At 34.2% G+C, this 18,139-nt stretch overlaps 1 protein-coding gene and 1 long non-coding RNA gene across 6 annotated transcripts in view; one reads left to right on the forward strand and one right to left on the reverse strand.

The window, feature by feature from the left end:
- Positions 1-18,139, reverse strand: part of LOC144960311 (neprilysin-like) — a 115,933-nt gene that overhangs the window by 81,843 nt on the left and 15,951 nt on the right. For all 3 annotated transcript variants that reach the window (XM_078893367.1, XM_078893368.1, XM_078893366.1), the window contains 4 exons: positions 15,992-16,105; positions 12,932-12,961; positions 6,173-6,325; positions 3,608-3,694 (listed from right to left, as the gene is read on the reverse strand). In XM_078893367.1, coding sequence (XP_078749493.1) covers positions 3,608-3,694; positions 6,173-6,325; positions 12,932-12,961; positions 15,992-16,058 — 337 coding nt within the window. In that variant the 5' untranslated portion in view covers positions 16,059-16,105. The remainder of the gene's footprint in view (positions 1-3,607; positions 3,695-6,172; positions 6,326-12,931; positions 12,962-15,991; positions 16,106-18,139) is intronic.
- On the forward strand, positions 25-1,884 carry LOC144960313 (uncharacterized). Of its 3 annotated transcripts, none has more exons than XR_013642838.1 (3): positions 173-264; positions 1,179-1,351; positions 1,678-1,884. It is a non-coding gene; the product is annotated as an uncharacterized LOC144960313 (long non-coding RNA). The 3 variants fall into 3 exon arrangements; XR_013642837.1 differs by having other exon boundaries at positions 174-309; XR_013642836.1 differs by lacking the exon at positions 1,678-1,884 and having other exon boundaries at positions 25-309; positions 1,179-1,345.

Here is an 18,139-nt window from a genome sequence, read left to right on the forward strand (position 1 = left end):
AAGGTCAAATAGTGAATACCATTTATACAATGTCACGAGCTCTCATTGGTTGATTTGAGGTCAGGTCACGGTGCGTCTAAATTTAGTAACAAAACATGATTCCGATCTAAATTTATCCTCGAACGTGGCAATAGTGACCCACAATGCACCACGATAGCGTCAATGGCCGCTCCCTGACTGTCCCTGCCTTTGTTTACAATATTATGAATTCATTCGCTTTTGGACCTCACTCATCGCATTACAAGTTGATTTTGATGAACTTTGGTAATTCTTCACTCTATTCAAGTCACAGAATACTTAGTTTACAAGGTAAGCATAAGAAATACACCACATTTTAATTTATTGCTTATTTTTATAACTAAACATGCCTTGTGAGATTGTGTGTTTGTTCGACTGTGACACACTCGTTGTTATCGCAAGTTAACTTTATTTTATGAAAAATAACAGGGCCAAACAATAATAAAATACTACTCCCCCCCCCCCTCCCCAAACAAAATCAGCCCTCCATGTCAGGCGATAAAACCTAGACCTGATCAGATGTTTCAAGGTTCGATTCCCAGTCAATATGTTTCCAAATTTGTCAAGATCAAGGCTGTCTAGAGGGTTCGTGAAGTTCGTGCGACTCACAAGAAGAAAAGACATTCTCAGTCTCAGGATCAGGACCCTTTTAAAAAAATACTTTTCATTCAGTTATTGTAATTATCTTTATTTTGGCTGATACTGCATACATCGTCCACACTTTTCAATTTTTTTTCTTTGGAGGGGGGGGGGGGGGGGGGGGGGGGGGGGATTTATATCGGAAAATTGGGTTTGGAATGTTATGTTCGAGAGATAGTGATATAGAGGGAGAGAAAGAGAGAGTAAATATCTTTGATAGATAATGATAAGGTCTGTAGTGGTAGCAGTTTTAGTAGTGTTTGAAATGTCTAGGATAATGATAATGACAATGTTAGATAATTTTTTTTTCCAAATTATTTTTATTATTATTATTATTATTATTATTATTATTATTATTATTATTATTATTATTATTATTATTATTATTATTATTATTATTATTATTTTATTATTATTATTATTATTGTTGTTGTTGTTGTTTTAAACTTTAGCAATGGCATTGGCATATGTGCCATTTTCACTGCAGTGAATTTAATTTAATTTCTTGTTTTCATCGACAGCTAACATGAAAGAATTCAGTTGACTGTACTGGTGTCCTGACAATAAATAAAGATGCTGGCTCAAGGGCTATTCTGGAAAGGTGTGTTGAGGCCCTCCTGTGGCAAACTGATCAACCAGCAAACCATCATCTGGGCCAGCACAGCAGAGTGTCTGCATGTACTTTTTGACACTGGTTAGTAATGTTTCCAAATCTCCATAGCGCCTTTACATTTTTGATTAATGATCAATAAAATAAATACTCATTTTTCTAAATGAAAATGATAAAACATCATTTGAAATGAATTACTATTGAATATATTAACTTAATAACAGAAAATTGTTTGTCGCCAAGAGTTCTGTTCTGTGGATGTAAAAACAATGAAATTTCAACTGTGTTGGTGTGAATGATGACCATTTTATTTATTGGTCTTTCTTTGACAGATGCATTTTATGTCAATGACTTATAATGTATTTCCAAAAATTGCTAATGAAATATCTTTTTTTTTTTTTACCAACCAGAGCAAGATCAACCCTCTTTGTGGAACTATGGTACTAAAAAAGCGGTGGCAAACAAGTGGTGTTGATTTTTCCTGCATTGAGGCGAAAGGAATTTATTTCCAAGGGGTTTGGGAAAGCAAATTGCTTTTTATTCTGAGCTTTATCTATTTGCATCATTTAGCTGTTTTATTGTCTAAAATAGAATTGATTTTGCAGTTAAAATTGACTAGATATCTAATTTTATATGACTTGTCTCTCAAGCAGCATTGAAAAATGAGGGTAGCGCGCCATATCATATTTTACGAAATCATATTTCGAGACTTTTTAATATATCTAGAAATCTCTTTATAATCTATTGTATACAGTAAATAATTAGTTTTTGTGATTACAATAATGAATTCATAAGATATAAATCATATTTGACCTCAAAAATATTTTATCTCTGAATACGGAAAAAAATTGAATTTTATAGTTTTTTGTTTTTTTTTTAGGGGTATGCGTTAGCGAATCGATTATAAATTTTTTAGACTTAGATTAAATTATAAAGTTTTCTTGTTTTCTTGGCCTATAATGGTCATATTTTGAAAGTTTGATGGATCATTTCTTTTACTTGCCTGCAAAATCAGTTTCAATGTCAAATTATTAAAAAAGTTTGCGCTTTCTCAATTTTCCGATTTATGTCATTTTCTGATTTTCTAGCAATCCTATCTTAGCCATTTTCCTTTAGATCATCTTCAAATTTATTCAGAATCTTTTCTATGATGTCTTTTACATCATGATGGAAGTTTTTGGGGGTAAATTAATATTTAGCAATTTTATAATTTTTTAAATTCATTTTTTTCTGTCGATACGCGCCAAATTTTCAGGCAAAATCAAATAAAAATTCTAAAAATTTTATTTTCCAGACTATTGATAAATTCTTCCATCACGATATAGCTATTTATGTGAGAAACATTGTGTTTAAATTTGAAAGAAATTTATATGCTAGTTTTTGGTGCATCTATGTTAGAAATTTTAGGGTTTTACGTCTAATTTTAGCCTATAATGCCCCTTAAAAATTTTATTTTAAAAATTCTGAGTTTTTTTTGGGTGTTTAACATCAAATTATACATCATATTATTAGTTTATGAGATTTAATTGATGAATTTTATAAATATAAATCATATTTGATCGCTAAATTAATTTTTTTGTAAAAAACTGATATCATTCAATTTTTCCGCAAATTTTTTCTTAGGGGTATGGGTTAGCGAATCGATCATAATTTTTTCAGAATTTGATAAATGTACAAAATTTAACTGTTTTCTTGTTCTATATTGAATATACTTTGAAATTTTGATGGATGTTTTCCTGTGCTTGTCTGCAAAATTAACTTTATTATCAAATTAAAGACAAATAAATTTTGCGTTTTCTCAAAACTCCATTTTGCGTCATTTTCTGATTTTCTAACATTCATATCTGGATTATTTTCCATCAGATTGTCTTCAAATTTGGTCAGAATCTTTCTTATAATGTGTTTTGTACCATGACGTAGGGGTTTTGGGGTAAACTAAAATTGAGCAGTTTTATGAATTTTTAAATCGAATTTTTACTGTAATTCCGCGCCAAATTTTCAGCCGAAATCGAAAAAAAATTCTTAAAAATTTATTTTCAGGACTATTGCTAAACCTTTACGTCATGGTATAGCTCTTGTTGTAAGAAACATTGTGTGTAAATTTGGAAGAGATCTATTCGTTGGTTTTGGCTGCATTACTGTAAGAAATTTTGGGATTTTTGGTCTATTTTTAGCCTATTTAGTCTCACTATGTCTAAAAAAAATTTTTTTTTGGGCTTTTTTTGGTGTTAATCATCAAATTAGACCTCCTACCACCTTAAAATAACAAGGGAATAGCAATATTAGCATTACAATCAAAAATGGATTTTTGACTACAGGTCCCCCCTTAATTCACAATACCTGTATCGGTGCATTGCTTGTAAAAGTCCTTCATTTTTTTCTCATAGCTACCCTTGACATTGTGTTGTGGAGCTTCTTTTAATAAATCTGTAAAAAAAAATAAAAAAAAGAATAATAGAAAATGAGAAATGAATTTGATAAATTAATTAAAATAAATATTTAAATAACAAATAGACATTTACAGTGACATACAACATTACTATGCTCAATGCATTTCACAATGTTCCATTTATTCCCTCATCCAGCCATTTGGAATAAAAATTTTATTTCATATAATACCAGCCAATTTGAGTCGAGTGCGATAATTGGCAAAGTGCCTTGACTTGACCCAGGACACGATTGGAACTAAACCCTTGCATGATCACTGTTACCCATTCGACTATTGACCAAGCTTAGCATTGCTTGGCTTTATGTAAAGACCAGACATCGTACCACTGAGTCAACGAGCTTAACTCTCTCCTTACCAGCCATTTTCAGGATTGTCCCCAAAACTTCCAACCCAACTAACACGAACATATATTTTTTATCACTCAAACACAATGGCAGTAAAGTTCTTGCCGTACATAATTTCTTAAGCAAAACATATCCTACAACACACTGTTCAGTTTCTTTACATTTTGTGATGCACACAAGAAATCTGAATAAGAAAAATGTTGGTTGTATCGTAACGACAGTTACGATTTTCCTGAAGTTGGTTAGGAGGGGGTTAAATATACACAAATACGACATCAATTCTAGGAAATTGCGAACACATTGTGTACCCCATCGTAAAACAGTTGTTATGAGATCATGTGGACGTCAACTAATAGAATACGATACATACACTCTTGCTTTTTGGAATTCCGGACGTGTTCCCACCCGCTGCACGAGCTTGCGAGTGAGCTTTTGGTACATAGTTGATTTACTCACAAAATATGCCAGCCGGATATAACGCCCCATCATGTGCCAAATTAAACGTTTATAGTCAGATTGAAAAAAAAAATGATTGAGTACTACTCATAAAAACAGCTGGCTAAAAACAATAACAAAGAGCTGAGTGACGTCTAACTCGTTCCTTACATATCGCAAAATCGTCCAAGTTACGAAATGTGGCGCAGTGATTGTTTTGCATGTGGGTTTTTAATTTAAGCTAAATTCTCTTTTCTCTTTAATAAATAAAGACAGAATAAAATCCCTTCAGGTATTACAGGCTTATTTATAGAAAGAGAAGACATCAATCTGCATCGGGTTTGCTAAGTTAACTCCGTTGGCTTTGGGTTGAGAAACGTATAGAATATACTATCTGTACTATCTGTACTCTGATTGTCCTGGATACATAAATGACATGCTTAAATTCTACTTCCCTGCCAGAAATCTGAGATCAAAGTCTGAAGCCAAAAATGACTCGCAAAATTGCGAGCATGCGTTTGAATATACGGCATACTTCAAAGATATATCAGAGACAGTAATGATGCAGAAATTTTTCAAAAAACATACTATAACGTTTCATTTTAATATGTAACCATTGTAGAATTATTCTACTTTGTTTCATACTGGATGCTCACGTAATTGTATGTTAGAGTGAAAGTTGTCACGTTACTATTAAGCGCTTTGACCTTGTTGAGATACGGGGTAAGGCGCAAGATATATAAAAACAATATACTTATTATCATTATTATTATTATTATTATTATTATTATTATTATTATTATTATTATATTATTATTATTATTATTATTATTATTATTATTATTATTTTATATTATTATTATTATTATTATTATTACCATTGTTATTATTGTTATTATTATTATTATTATTATTATTATTATTTATTATTATTATTTATTATTATTATTATTATTATCATTATTATTTCGAATCTCGAATAGCTATAGTCATAAGCCAAACAGTTTTATTTTCATAATGGCGAATTCCAATGATCTTTTTCATCGTTTGCAATAACATGTTACTCAAACTTTAAATTGTTTACAATAATGATGTGTTGATTCTCTTCGGAGGATTTCATTATAACAAGTGTAACTAAATGACAAATTGCCATATTTATGGACAATAAAGATCTATTATTATTATTATTATTATTATTATTATTATTATTATTCAAAATAAACATTCAGGGTTACACATAGTTTTGTTTGTAGATCCGTTATATTTCCGGATTACAATAAAGTGATAAATGAACTAATTCGAATGTTGTCTGAAGTGAAGAGTGTATCAATAAAGTTGAGTGAAGATAGATTGAAATGGTTCAGACATGTAAAAGACGAGAGAGGGAGTACGCGGGAAAGAAAGTATTGGATATAAAATTAGGCAGAAAGAGAAAAAGGGACGTCCAAAGACTAGATGGTTGGATAGGGTAAAGAGCGATATGAAAAATTGCGCCTGGAGGAGGACGATTCTATGAACCGATATGCGGGATACGCTGAAAGAAGAAGAATGTTGTGAGTTTCTTGGCCAAGCGCACATTATCTATAAATTATAAGTTAATGATGCCTACGGTTCACTCTACATACTGTTGAGAGGATTGGTGCACTGTTATCATTTTCGATAAAAAAGAATACTTACCGCGCTTAAAAATAACATCAGCCTCTCTCATTACATTTTGGAGACCATATTTCGATGTCGTAGTCCACTTTCTTAAAATGTTGTCACAGGCGTAGTTGTTAAAGTTGTCACAAGGATCGATGTTCGTGTCCATGTAGCTCTCGATACGTTTGGCTATTGGTAAAAGAATAAATGATGTTGACATTACTACTACTACTACTACTACTACTACTACTACTACTACTACTACTACTACTACTACTACCACTACTACTACTACTACTACTACTACTACTACTACTACTACTACTACTACTACTACTACTACTACCACTACTAGAGAGGTGCGCCGGTGTTACCAATACTTAGCTTCTATACCAGGACAAATCATTCGTTTGGACAGAAAAATAAATAAAAAACTTACCGCTTACCGTCAAAAGCAGTTTAGATTTGAAGATGCATTTGTTTTCTATCAAAAAACATTCGGTACTGGACAATCCTTGATGAATTTCAAAAGTTGTGTTGAAATTATATCCTAATTTTTTTCATGATTCATTCCTCGCGAAATCGTGTGGGTTTCGTTTCTGTTATCAAGGTGCCGCCCCAGTTAAAAAAGTTTATTGGGAAAAAGATACGGAAAAAAGTGTCCATAGATAGGTATGCAATTTGGTGCATTAGTGCAGTAAAAATTGGTGCGCAAAATTAGTTCGTAGCGGATGCGAGACTGCGTGTGTGTGTGTGTGTGTGTGTGCGTGTGTGTGAGTGTGTGTGTGTGTGTCTCTTTCTTTTTTTTTTTTTTTTGGAGTGCCTACGTACACGGTAATGGGGCATCTAGCCTCAGGATCTACGTACACGGAAACTGGTTTACTGTTGCAACACAAGCAATAGATGGTCCTCGCTGTCGTGACCGCACGCGCTCGTGTGTGTGTGTGTGTGTGTGTTATTTTTATAAAAATCAAAACAATTTTAACCATTAATGGCGAGATTCGATCTTACACTCCCCAAACTCCAGATCTTAGTCTTAATATTATCATTAAAAGACAAGCTTTGGGATTTATAGTTTAATTGAAGCCCTAGTCTAAATATACTCTTACTCCTGCTCTCTTGGTGAAACGATTTATTCCGCATAAGCAATCTGCAGAAAAAATCAGTGTCACACTGTAAAAGGTTAAAATTTCACGAAGTACGCTCCGTGAACACCGCTGTAACAATCCTTTGATCTACGTCATCAGGCAACCCGTTGTTTCTTTCATCTTTTCCCATTCCCCTTACTATCCCCCCATCCCCCGCCCATCTCTCTCTCTCTCTCTCTCTCTCTCTCTCTCTCTCTCTCTCTCTCTCTCTCTCTTTCTTATCATAGTGTTACCCCTTCCCCTTCCCATCTCAATGTAAAATGAAAACGTTCTGCTGTTTGCAGATACATGTATGATTGTTTTGTTTTTTCTCTCTCACTCGGCTAGGATTAAAAACGAAGACATCAGGTAATTGGTGTCTAATGCCAAAGTATAGATTCTCTCTTTGGCCAATTTAGTCACGCATGTGGCAGCCCAGCTATTTATTATGTTCTGCCTATAACACACAATAAGTGGGATTTTAGGGGTGGGTACGAAAGAAATCAAGGTCATAAGTAACCGTGCACAAGAGCTGTATAGGGAATTGGTTTCTGGGGGTCTTGCAAATACCAAATATTTTATGGAAAGCTCTTTCGAACTCCAAGACGTCTGGTTTGTTTTGCTATCTTGGAACAAACGAAACAGATGTCTTGATGTGTGACCTAGTTGTCTGATTTTGTGACCTGGATGTAAGGTTTTGTGACCTAGATGTATCCTTTTGTGTGTGCAAGCCATGCGGGTAAGTACAGCGATAGCTTGCCAGTTGAGGAAAAGAAAAAAAAAGAAGCAGCGTATCTGCATTTGAAGAACAAAACAAAAAAAACCTGAAAAAACACAACTTAACCTTTTAAAGGCGAATATCAATCTTACTTGGACCAAAAATAAAATCTTACCGTTTTCATCAAAAGACAAAAAACAAATTACAATTTAAAAACTTGAGCTTTTATATAGGGCAATATCCACCCAACGTGCTCAAGGCGCTTTTTATCAATATTCTTACTGCTCTTATGGTGGAAACGTTTATTTTTTCTGCGTTAAAAAATAATATAAATGACGACTATTATTTGAAAACAAAAAAATCAATGTCACTGGCAAAGGGTTGATTGCAGTACTCCTGCATCCTGTGATACTCCTACGGCACTTGCTAATCATAAAAAAAGGAAATAGCAATCAACAATACTAAGTTGAAAAAAAAGAAGAAAAAAAGAAAGGGGGGGGGGGGAAGGAGAGCAAACCCAGTAGCAATGCAACCTTTAGCGGCGAAATTCGATCTTTGACCTAACACCAAATCTTCTTTCATCAAAAGACAAATAACGGCAAAACTATTATAGTTATAGACAATTGAAGTCCGAGTTGCGATAGTCTGACTACTCTCTTGGTGGAAACGCTGTATTCCCCGTTAACAATAATAAAGATAAAAGCAAACTAAACGTACTATCTAAAAGCAAAAAATTAGCTTCGCTGTTAAGGGGTTAAGAACACCTGCAACTGCAACTGCCAGCATCCTTGAGATGCCCTACGTCACCAAGGTCACCAATCGACACGTCTCCCTCTCGTCGGCATGCACCCCCCCCCCCCCCCGCTCCACTCTTTCAAGGTGGTGGTGGCGGCGGATAAAAAAGGCCTTTTTCTCTTTCATTCAATCAACTGGTCTGCTGGTGGACCCTAGGCCTCTCTACAAGTCCAAGAAATAATACTCAGTTTTTCTCTGCTCCAACGAAAATATCTACCCCTACCGGTCTAATTATTTGTAGCAGACGACAAATTTCTCAAAACGGTCACGTGACACTATAAAAACAACACAGGAAGTCCATGAAAGCTTATTTATGGCATTTCCTTTGAACCGTGTAAACAACAAAATTTCGTTTTCATTCGACTCAACGGGTCAGATTGGCCGGTATTTTTTAACGAACTATAGTTCTGAAAAATCAAAATGTTTCTTAGAAAGTTGAAAGATGCTAGTTTTTGAAACAGAGGTAGGTTTTTAAGAAAAATCTTTATATTTTACGTGAATGCATGCTCAAGGCGAGTTGGACGTGCAGCGGAGGTTGGTCTACTACTACTACTACTACTACTACTACTACTACTACTACTACTACTACTACTACTACTACTATACTAATAATAATAATAATAATAATAATAATAATAATAATAATAATAATAATAATAATAATAATAATAATAATAATAATATAATAATAATAATAATAATAATAATAATAATAATAATAATAATAATAAATAATAATAATAATAATAATAATTTTCTGGTCAACATGGCTGACACCTGTTGGCACTGAGTCTCTGCTCAGTGAATTGTCTTTTGCCTCACTTGTCAAATGATTTTGGAGGATAAACGTATATTTTAACATTGGAATGTCAAATGTAAGAACGCTTGTAAGTAAAGTTAGAATTGATCAATTCGCCGAGAATGTGTCAAATTATAAATTAGATATTACTTGTTTACAAGAAACCAAACTAGAAAATGGCGTCGTTCGAGCTGTGGGTACTTTCGACTTATTAGTTTTCCTTCTAACTCTCGATTCTACGGATGTGGCTTATTTATTAATGAAAAATAGAAGCATTCAAACAATCAGTGTTGGAAGGAATCTGACCGTATTTGTGTGTTACAACTACAAGGGGACATATCACATATAATTCAAACAACAAACACCAATGTAAAAACAAAAAAATGACAATTTCCATCATCAATGTTTACGCACCAACAACGGGAAGAGCAGAAAAATGCCGGAAGAAATAAAAAGTTTTTACAGAAATTTCAAGGAAACGAGACTCGTGGATTTTTGCGAAGATAAACAGCTATTTGTCATAAACAGCGCATTTCATCACGCTTTTAGACACCACACGGCGTGGGAAGGACAGAGGAAAAATAAAGAAACAGGAGCAATTATCAACATTTACAACCAAATTGACTTTATACTGTGCATACAAAGACACACAAAAAATCATAACAAATGCAAGATCATACGCTGGCTCCTTGATAGCAACAGATCATAGGCTAGTTAAACCAAACTTTGTTATCGAATGGCAAGGCCCTACGTATGACACCATCATAGCTCAATTATCTAACCAACAAAAAGATTTGCGAATAAGAATACAAAACTCAAAAAAAATTTGTTTTAAATAATAATAATAGATCTTTATTGTCCATAAAGAAGGAGAAAAACAGAAACTAAAATATGAAAGAAACAAAATATTACACCGCATAAGACGTAGAGTAACCGAAATTAGAAATAAAGAGTTGGACAAAAAAGTTGATAATATTAGTAAATGCTTCAACGATCAAGCAATGTATAAAGCTGTGAGACTACTAAACCAAAGATTATTAACCCCAATGCCATTTCGAGCGTTCTTTTTGGATATTATAAAATAAAATTTCAAGACAACAAAACGCCACACGTCAGCTCATTTGATGGAGATCCCCGACCACTTTTTAAACCTATTGCACCATGAGAAGTAAGAAATGTTTTTAAAAGTCTAAATAACAACAGAGCACCGGGAGAAGATGGAGTATGCGCTGAACTTTTAAAATGTGCACCACCCTTATTAGATGAACACATAGCGGAAATTTTCAATCATACGTTCGAACAACACCAGAAACTGGATATCAATAAAGGGGAACTGATATCAGTACAAAAGCCAAGAAAACCAAAAGGCCTTTCAAAGAATTTGAGACCAATTACTCTTCTTAACACAATTAGAAATCGCTCTCCCTGATCACACTGAACAGAAATAGGCCCATAGTTAAAAATTATTTGTCATATAGTCAAAGCGGATTCAGGACGGAGAGAAGTACTGCAGATGTAGTTTGTACCCACAAATGGCTTGCTACTAAAACCTGGTCAGACAAAATTGAAATAGTTATAGGCTACTTGGAATAGATATGTCTTCCACCTTCGATACTATCAATCTCCAATCCCTGTTAAATAATATGAAAGGAATTGTTATGGAAGATGAAGTTAGATTAATCAGATTCCTTATAAGTGAAACCCGGATAACGACCGAAATAATCGGTGCCTCGGGGAATAAATCATTCCTTGGCAACATCGGTACACCACAAGGAGACAGCCTAAGTCCTGTTTTATTTATCATTTACCTAGAAAACACGTTAAAAGATGTGCGTAAATCTGTTCCTTCGGCCCAATTACGTTTTGAAAACGAGTTCGTGTCTCCTTGTGGTGTACCGATGTTGCCAAGGAATGATTTATTCTCCGAGGCACCGAAATTGCATATGCAGACGACGTTGACTTTATTGGCCTCAAACAAGTCAATGTAAATGACATCCAAAGAGTCTTACAAAATAACCAACTGTACATTAATACTGAAAAAACAAATATAACATTACTGTCAAGGAAAAAAGATGAACGGAGAGCCAATAAAGAAGTAAGATCATTAATATGAGACAAGGAAGACATAGAAATAATAAAAAGTTTATCGACGGCTGCACTGAATAAATTATTACTTATATGGATTAGAAAAAGATAAAATTAAAATAAACACTAAAATCAAATTATACAAAACCCTTGTAAAATTCGTGCTTATATACAACTGCGGAACATGGGCACTGACAGGAATCGAAGAGCAGAGATTAGACAGATTCCATAGAAGACAACTGAAAAGAGCCCTGAATATACGATACCCCACAAAAAAAATAATTATAAATCACTGTATGAAAAATTCAATGAAAGACCATTATCCATTCAAATCCTGGAGGCAAGATGGCGGCTTTTGGGCATATGATCAGAAGAGATGCATTTATACTAGCTAATAAAGCCATGAATACTTTTTTTCACCCCATCTGGACACACAAAATATCAAGGTAGACCACCCATATCAATTCACACCGTCATCAATAAAGAACTAAAACGCCTTCAAAATAACAAAGAATTTAAACCAAAGGAAGATCTCATGAAATTAGCATCCACAGCAAAAGACCGTGAACTGTGGAAGGAAAGGCCTTAAGTCAAGTAAGTCAATAATAATAATAATAATAATAATAATAATAATAATAATAATAATAATAATAATAATAATAATAATAATAATAATATAATAATAATAATAATAATAATAATAATAATAATAATATAATAATAATATATAATAATAATAATAATAATAATATCATCATCATCATTTATCATAGTAATAATAATAATAACAATAATAATAATGATAATAATAATAGTCATCATCATCATCATCATCATAGTAATAATAATAATAATAATAATAATATATAATAATAATAAATAATAATAATAATAATAATATATATATAATAGATAATAATAATAATAATAATAATATATAATAATAATAATAATAATAATAATAATAATAATAATAATAATAATAATAATAATAATATAATAATAATATAATAATAATAATAATAATAATAATATAATAATAAATAATATAATATAATAATAATAATAATAATAATAATAATAAGAAGTAAAAAAGAAGAAGAAGAAGAAGAAGAAGAAGAAGAAGAAGAAGAAGAAGAAGAGGAGGAGGAAGAAGAAGAAGAAAAAGAAGAAGAATCCATCTATATAACGAGTGCTTTATGTTATTTTCATTTTTAAAGGCAAACAATAGCGGATCTTAGAAGACACCGATCTAAAAAACGTTGACTTACCAAGTTTGTCGCGCGATCCCGCTGTGTTCACTGTAATATAAAAAGAACATAAAACGCATTATTGATATAGATTCTAATTGATTGGGAGCATTGAACTAGCTTATGGTCGTCGACCAGCCGGCTGGCCAGCTCTATGTTTCTATGATTTCTGCAAGCGAGACATGAAATGGACAGGCATCAACTCAAACAACATGAAAATTGTTTGCTGACGACCGCAGTGGTTAGAAATATGCGGTGAGGCTGAGAATAAAGACGGGGTGAGGAGAGTAGAAAAAATGAAGTTTGCGGAGTGGAGTGCAAGGTGGAAAGACAGGCAGCAGAATCAAGCAATAAATACGCAGTTAACCTACGTATGCAGCAACTGCCGTAGAGACTGCCATTCTAGTATCGGGCTGCTGAATCACATCGTCGCTGTTCTCAACATGACTGATGAGACCAAAATCATATAGGGTGCAAAGCATCAATTCTTGTGACGGAAGAATGCCTACTATTTGATTGGTACACATTGTGATATATTTGATCAAGATGGCGTCACTCGGCTCTTTCTTGTTTTTATTTTTTTAGCAAAACATTCTTTAACCCTCTCCTCACCACCTGCATTAAAATCGTCACGTTTGTTACGACACAAAATACATTATTAAAAATTCGGATTTATTTTGTACCTCACAAACTTTGAAGAATCATCTTTGTTTAATTAATAAGAACATAATGTTGTTGTTTTTTAGAGATCTTGTTTTAGTTTAAAAAATCAATCTTTCTGTTGGATACGCCTGCCATTTTGGGAAAATACTGGAAATGATCGTTAAGGAGAGAGTTAAAAACACACTGTTCATTTTCTTTAAATTCTATGATGTACAAAAGAAGTTTGAATATGAAAAATATTGGTTGTATCGTAACGGATGTGACGATTTTCCTATAGTTGGTGAGGAGAGGGTTAAACAGTAAACCGATGACTTTTTCAACGAGCTTTTTTAGTTGTCTCTGGAATGTGATTTCTCAAATACTGGTTAATGTAAACGTTGCTATTCGAAGCTCGGAGAAATAAATAACAATGTAAGCTTCAATTAAATATACGAAAACAGATAAAATGGACGTTTCAGGTTTCCCATTTATCAACAAAGACAGGATGAATGAAACACTACAGACAAAGAGATAATGTGATAGTGACGTTATAGCTATTGAAGATTACATTTAATTTCACATTGTTATTCATTTCTCAAATACTGAAGATGAGAAAAAGTCACAGTTGGCCATTGGAAGAAAATTGTCGAAGTACGTGAAACGGGACTCAGTAATCCATAACCTCAAAATGCAATGGTTGCTACAGTTTGCAACAACTACTCAGCTAACAAGACAAGGAACCCTACCATAAGCTCAGCACACATTGTCAACCAAAACCAAATCGGACTAAATATCCAAAGAACAAATATCTTAGAAGCAATATTCAAGAAAAAAAATGCAAAAACTATTTGGAGAGATTCGCCCCATGCTGGTGAACAGAAAAGTTGCTCTGTAAACAGAATAATAAGTAGGATCTGCGGCAAAGTTAATCATTTTTCCTCTGTTTGCAAATCAATGAATCCACAAAATGATAGATAGATAACAAAGTTAAAAAAGAAGATTAGTCTCGTTCATGAGGAGCAATGATGAATCAGGATAGGAACCAGACAATGTCTATGTATGCGGCTATGTGGTCTTGTTGTATGTCACTCGCTTTCGGATCGGAAGGTCCTGGGTTCGAGCCTCTCTCGGCACATAGTAGTTGAGTCTTTGGAAAAGATTCTTGACTCACATTCTCTCACCGTACTCAGCTATAAAGCGAGTACCTGGTCGTTAACAGCGTTGTCTCTGTCCGAAAAAATTGTAATATCGCCTAAAAGGCGTCATGTCACGTCCTACATGTTAAATGTTGCTGTTGGGCAGGGACACCTTGTAAAAATATCGTTTTCCATCTAAATCTCAAAATCAATTTTTTTGAAGAATGTTCCAAATAATTAGACAGAAAACCGGCCTTAAGTGTTTTTTTTTTTCGTATTCGTATAATGACAGTCAGCATGCTGATTTTCTGGTTGCAGACACAAAAGACATTCCCATCTTGAGCTGAAAAACAAGCCAGGATTTTAGGCTCCTGACAACGATCAACAAGACGGGATTGTTACATTAAGCAACAGTACCATGATGTGTTTACTGGCCTCAGAAAACGGAAGGATCGTTCAGTACAGTTGCATATTGATGATTCGATGGAACAAGTTTCTCTTACGGTGGTTGAGAATTCCAACAACTTGATGAGCACCTTGACAAAGAACTAGATCTGGGTGTAATTGAAAAAGCAACGGGCCCAACCCAGAAAGTGGCGATGGGTTGGCCATACCCTTCGGAATATAACCAAAGCAGGCTCTCGAATGGAAACCGCAGGGCAAGAGGAAACGAGGTCTTCCAAAAACAGACTTGGAGGAGAAACCTTCACCAAAATTTGTGCGTCTCCAATCTTACCTGGAGTAAGGCAAAGGTCTGTGCCAAGGACAGAAGAAGATTGAAGAGTGCTGTTGAGACCCTATGCTTCGCCAGGAGCCAAAAGGCAAAAGTCAAGCAAGTCAACCCGTCGGGTTAGATAATCAGAGACGGAACAGGAAGCATTTGTCTTCACATGGTCATCTGTCTACCTACATGTGGCTATGTGGTATGACACTCGTTTTCTGATCAGAAGGTCCTGGGTTCGAGCCTCTCTCGGAGCATAATTGATTCCTTAGAACAGGCTCTTTACTCGCATTCTCTCATCGTACTCGGTTGTAAAATGAGTAGGTGGCTGTTTACAACGCCGATTTTTCCGAAAATAATTGTAATCGTCTAACTTGCGTCATGTCACGTCCTAAATATTAATTGTGGCTGTTGGTCAGGGACCCCTTGTATACACGGATCACACGCCACTTGTATTTCTCTTTGAAAGTTCCGAGAACAAACTGCCGGCAAGGAATTAAAGGTGGGTCTTGTGTACACAGACCTACAACTTGACAAAAAACTCTGTATTCACTTTAAACGCAAGCCCAAAGTTAAGCCCACCTGAACCAAAGCTTTGAATAATGTTAGTGCAGATACAGAGAGCAATGAACACGTGACGAGCTGCCATCTCAAGACAAGCTGTCCTTCCTATTCCTCTTGGTCAAACCTTGAAATCTGTAATAAAAGTATTAAAATGTGTATTAGAATAGAATCAGAAAATTATTATTATTATTATTATTATTATTATTATTATTATTATTATTATTATTATTATTATTATTATTATTATTATTATTATTATTATTATATTATTATTATTATTATTATTATTATTATTATTATTAGTATTATTATTATTATTATTATTATTACGGAATGTAAACACGCCTAACAGGCAAGACGTGCCGTTGTGTGCTCTGGTGTATTTTAATTGTTTTGTAATCTCTACATATTGATACCTGGGCATTTTTACTTCGTTGTACTCGTTAAACATACTGTTTCTTATTGTATAGTTTTTATCAATTCTTAAGAAAGGACTGCTGCATAATTCTGTATTTTATCATGGAAACTGTAAGTTTTAAAACATTTTTACACAGACACTTAATGGCGGCCGCTATCTTACAAACATTGTTCACCTTATTTTTCGCCGTGATTTACCACCACCATTATTTTAATAATTGTGAACACTTTTATTCAACATCTGATTTTTACAACAGGCCTCGAGGCACATTCCAGCTGTGATTTTTAACTCACGTGATCCGATTTTTTACAATAATATTAATAAGAACAGGCCTCCGGGAGGCAAAAGGAAACAACACAACATTTCAATGGTGACAACTCGTCGTCCACCCCGCCCCCACACACAAACCCCCGTCAACAAACGACACTTGTAACAGTGCCGACCACAAAAAGTTTCACGAACGACATAAATTACATTGTTATTGGTCTTCTTAATGCACAGTCCTGCCGTAACAAAAAGGAGGAATTAAACGATTTATTAACGGAGAAGAACTTCGACATACTATTTATAGTAGAGATATGGCTCTCACAGTCCCGGAGACGACCCAATTGAAAAGGGCAATGACATCCCCTGGGTACCGATTTAGATCGTATCCAAGGAAAGATCAGCGAGGGGGTGGCATTGGCGTATTCTATAAAACAAAATTATATTAATATGTGGAAATCCTCGAAATGCGCTGCAAATCAATAGAGGCCATTGACCTTAGATTATCCCTCCAGAATACAAGATACAACTTCAACTGCATCTACCGACAGCCAGCAAACAAGAAAAACAAAATAAAATTACCCGATTTAGGAAGGAAGTCAACGAGATGCTAACATTGCAACACACGCGTCCTTGCCATTCAATTGTACTCTGCGACTTTAATTTTCACTTCGACAACGTCACAGACACCGCTAAATTGCAACAATTATTTAACATCTGCAATGATCTACTTGGACGTGAAAGATGCACTTCTTTACCATCTACAACCAATCAAAGAGACTTACCAAACACATTTGTCAACTTTTAAAAAGACAAAATCCATAACATTCGTTCAAACTAGTTCGGCATGAACCATTTATAGATACAAATACATTCTATGGTACCCCTTTAGACAAGTTCCAACCAGTTTCACCTAGTTTCATAAACGAGTTGATAAAAAAGCCCCCATTAAATCCTGCGACCTTGATCCCCTACCAGCACAGCTTTTGGCCAGCTCCATCGATACATTATTACCATCCATTACATCAATCATAAATACATCCATACTGACTGGTGAAGTTCCATCGTGCTTTAAAAGTGCCCTCGGCAAACCACTTCTGAAGAAACCATCACTGGACCACAATATATTAAACAATTATCGTTCTGTATCAAATTTACCTTTTTTGTCAAAACTTTTGGAGAAGGTAGTTCTTACACAATTAACATCTCATCTTATGAACAACAGTTTGGAACAACCCTTTCAGTCAGCCTACAAACATCAACACAGTACTGAAACGACGCTTCTTAAAATCTTTAATGACTTGTTATGTAATGCTGATGCTAACAATATCAATGTCCTATCCTTTTAGATCTGTGACACCATTGACCATGACATTTTGTTAAGAAGACTAGAAAATACGTTCGGCATAAAAGGAATTGCCCTTAAATGGTTTACATCATATTTACAGGATCGATGTCAGATTGTCGTGGTGAATGGTGTTCTG

The sequence above is a fragment of the Berghia stephanieae genome, chromosome 15, assembly GCF_034508935.2.
Source record: "Berghia stephanieae isolate SIO BIC M18660-M18661 chromosome 15, UCSD_Bste_1.3, whole genome shotgun sequence".
Classification (NCBI taxonomy): domain Eukaryota; kingdom Metazoa; phylum Mollusca; class Gastropoda; order Nudibranchia; family Aeolidiidae; genus Berghia; species Berghia stephanieae.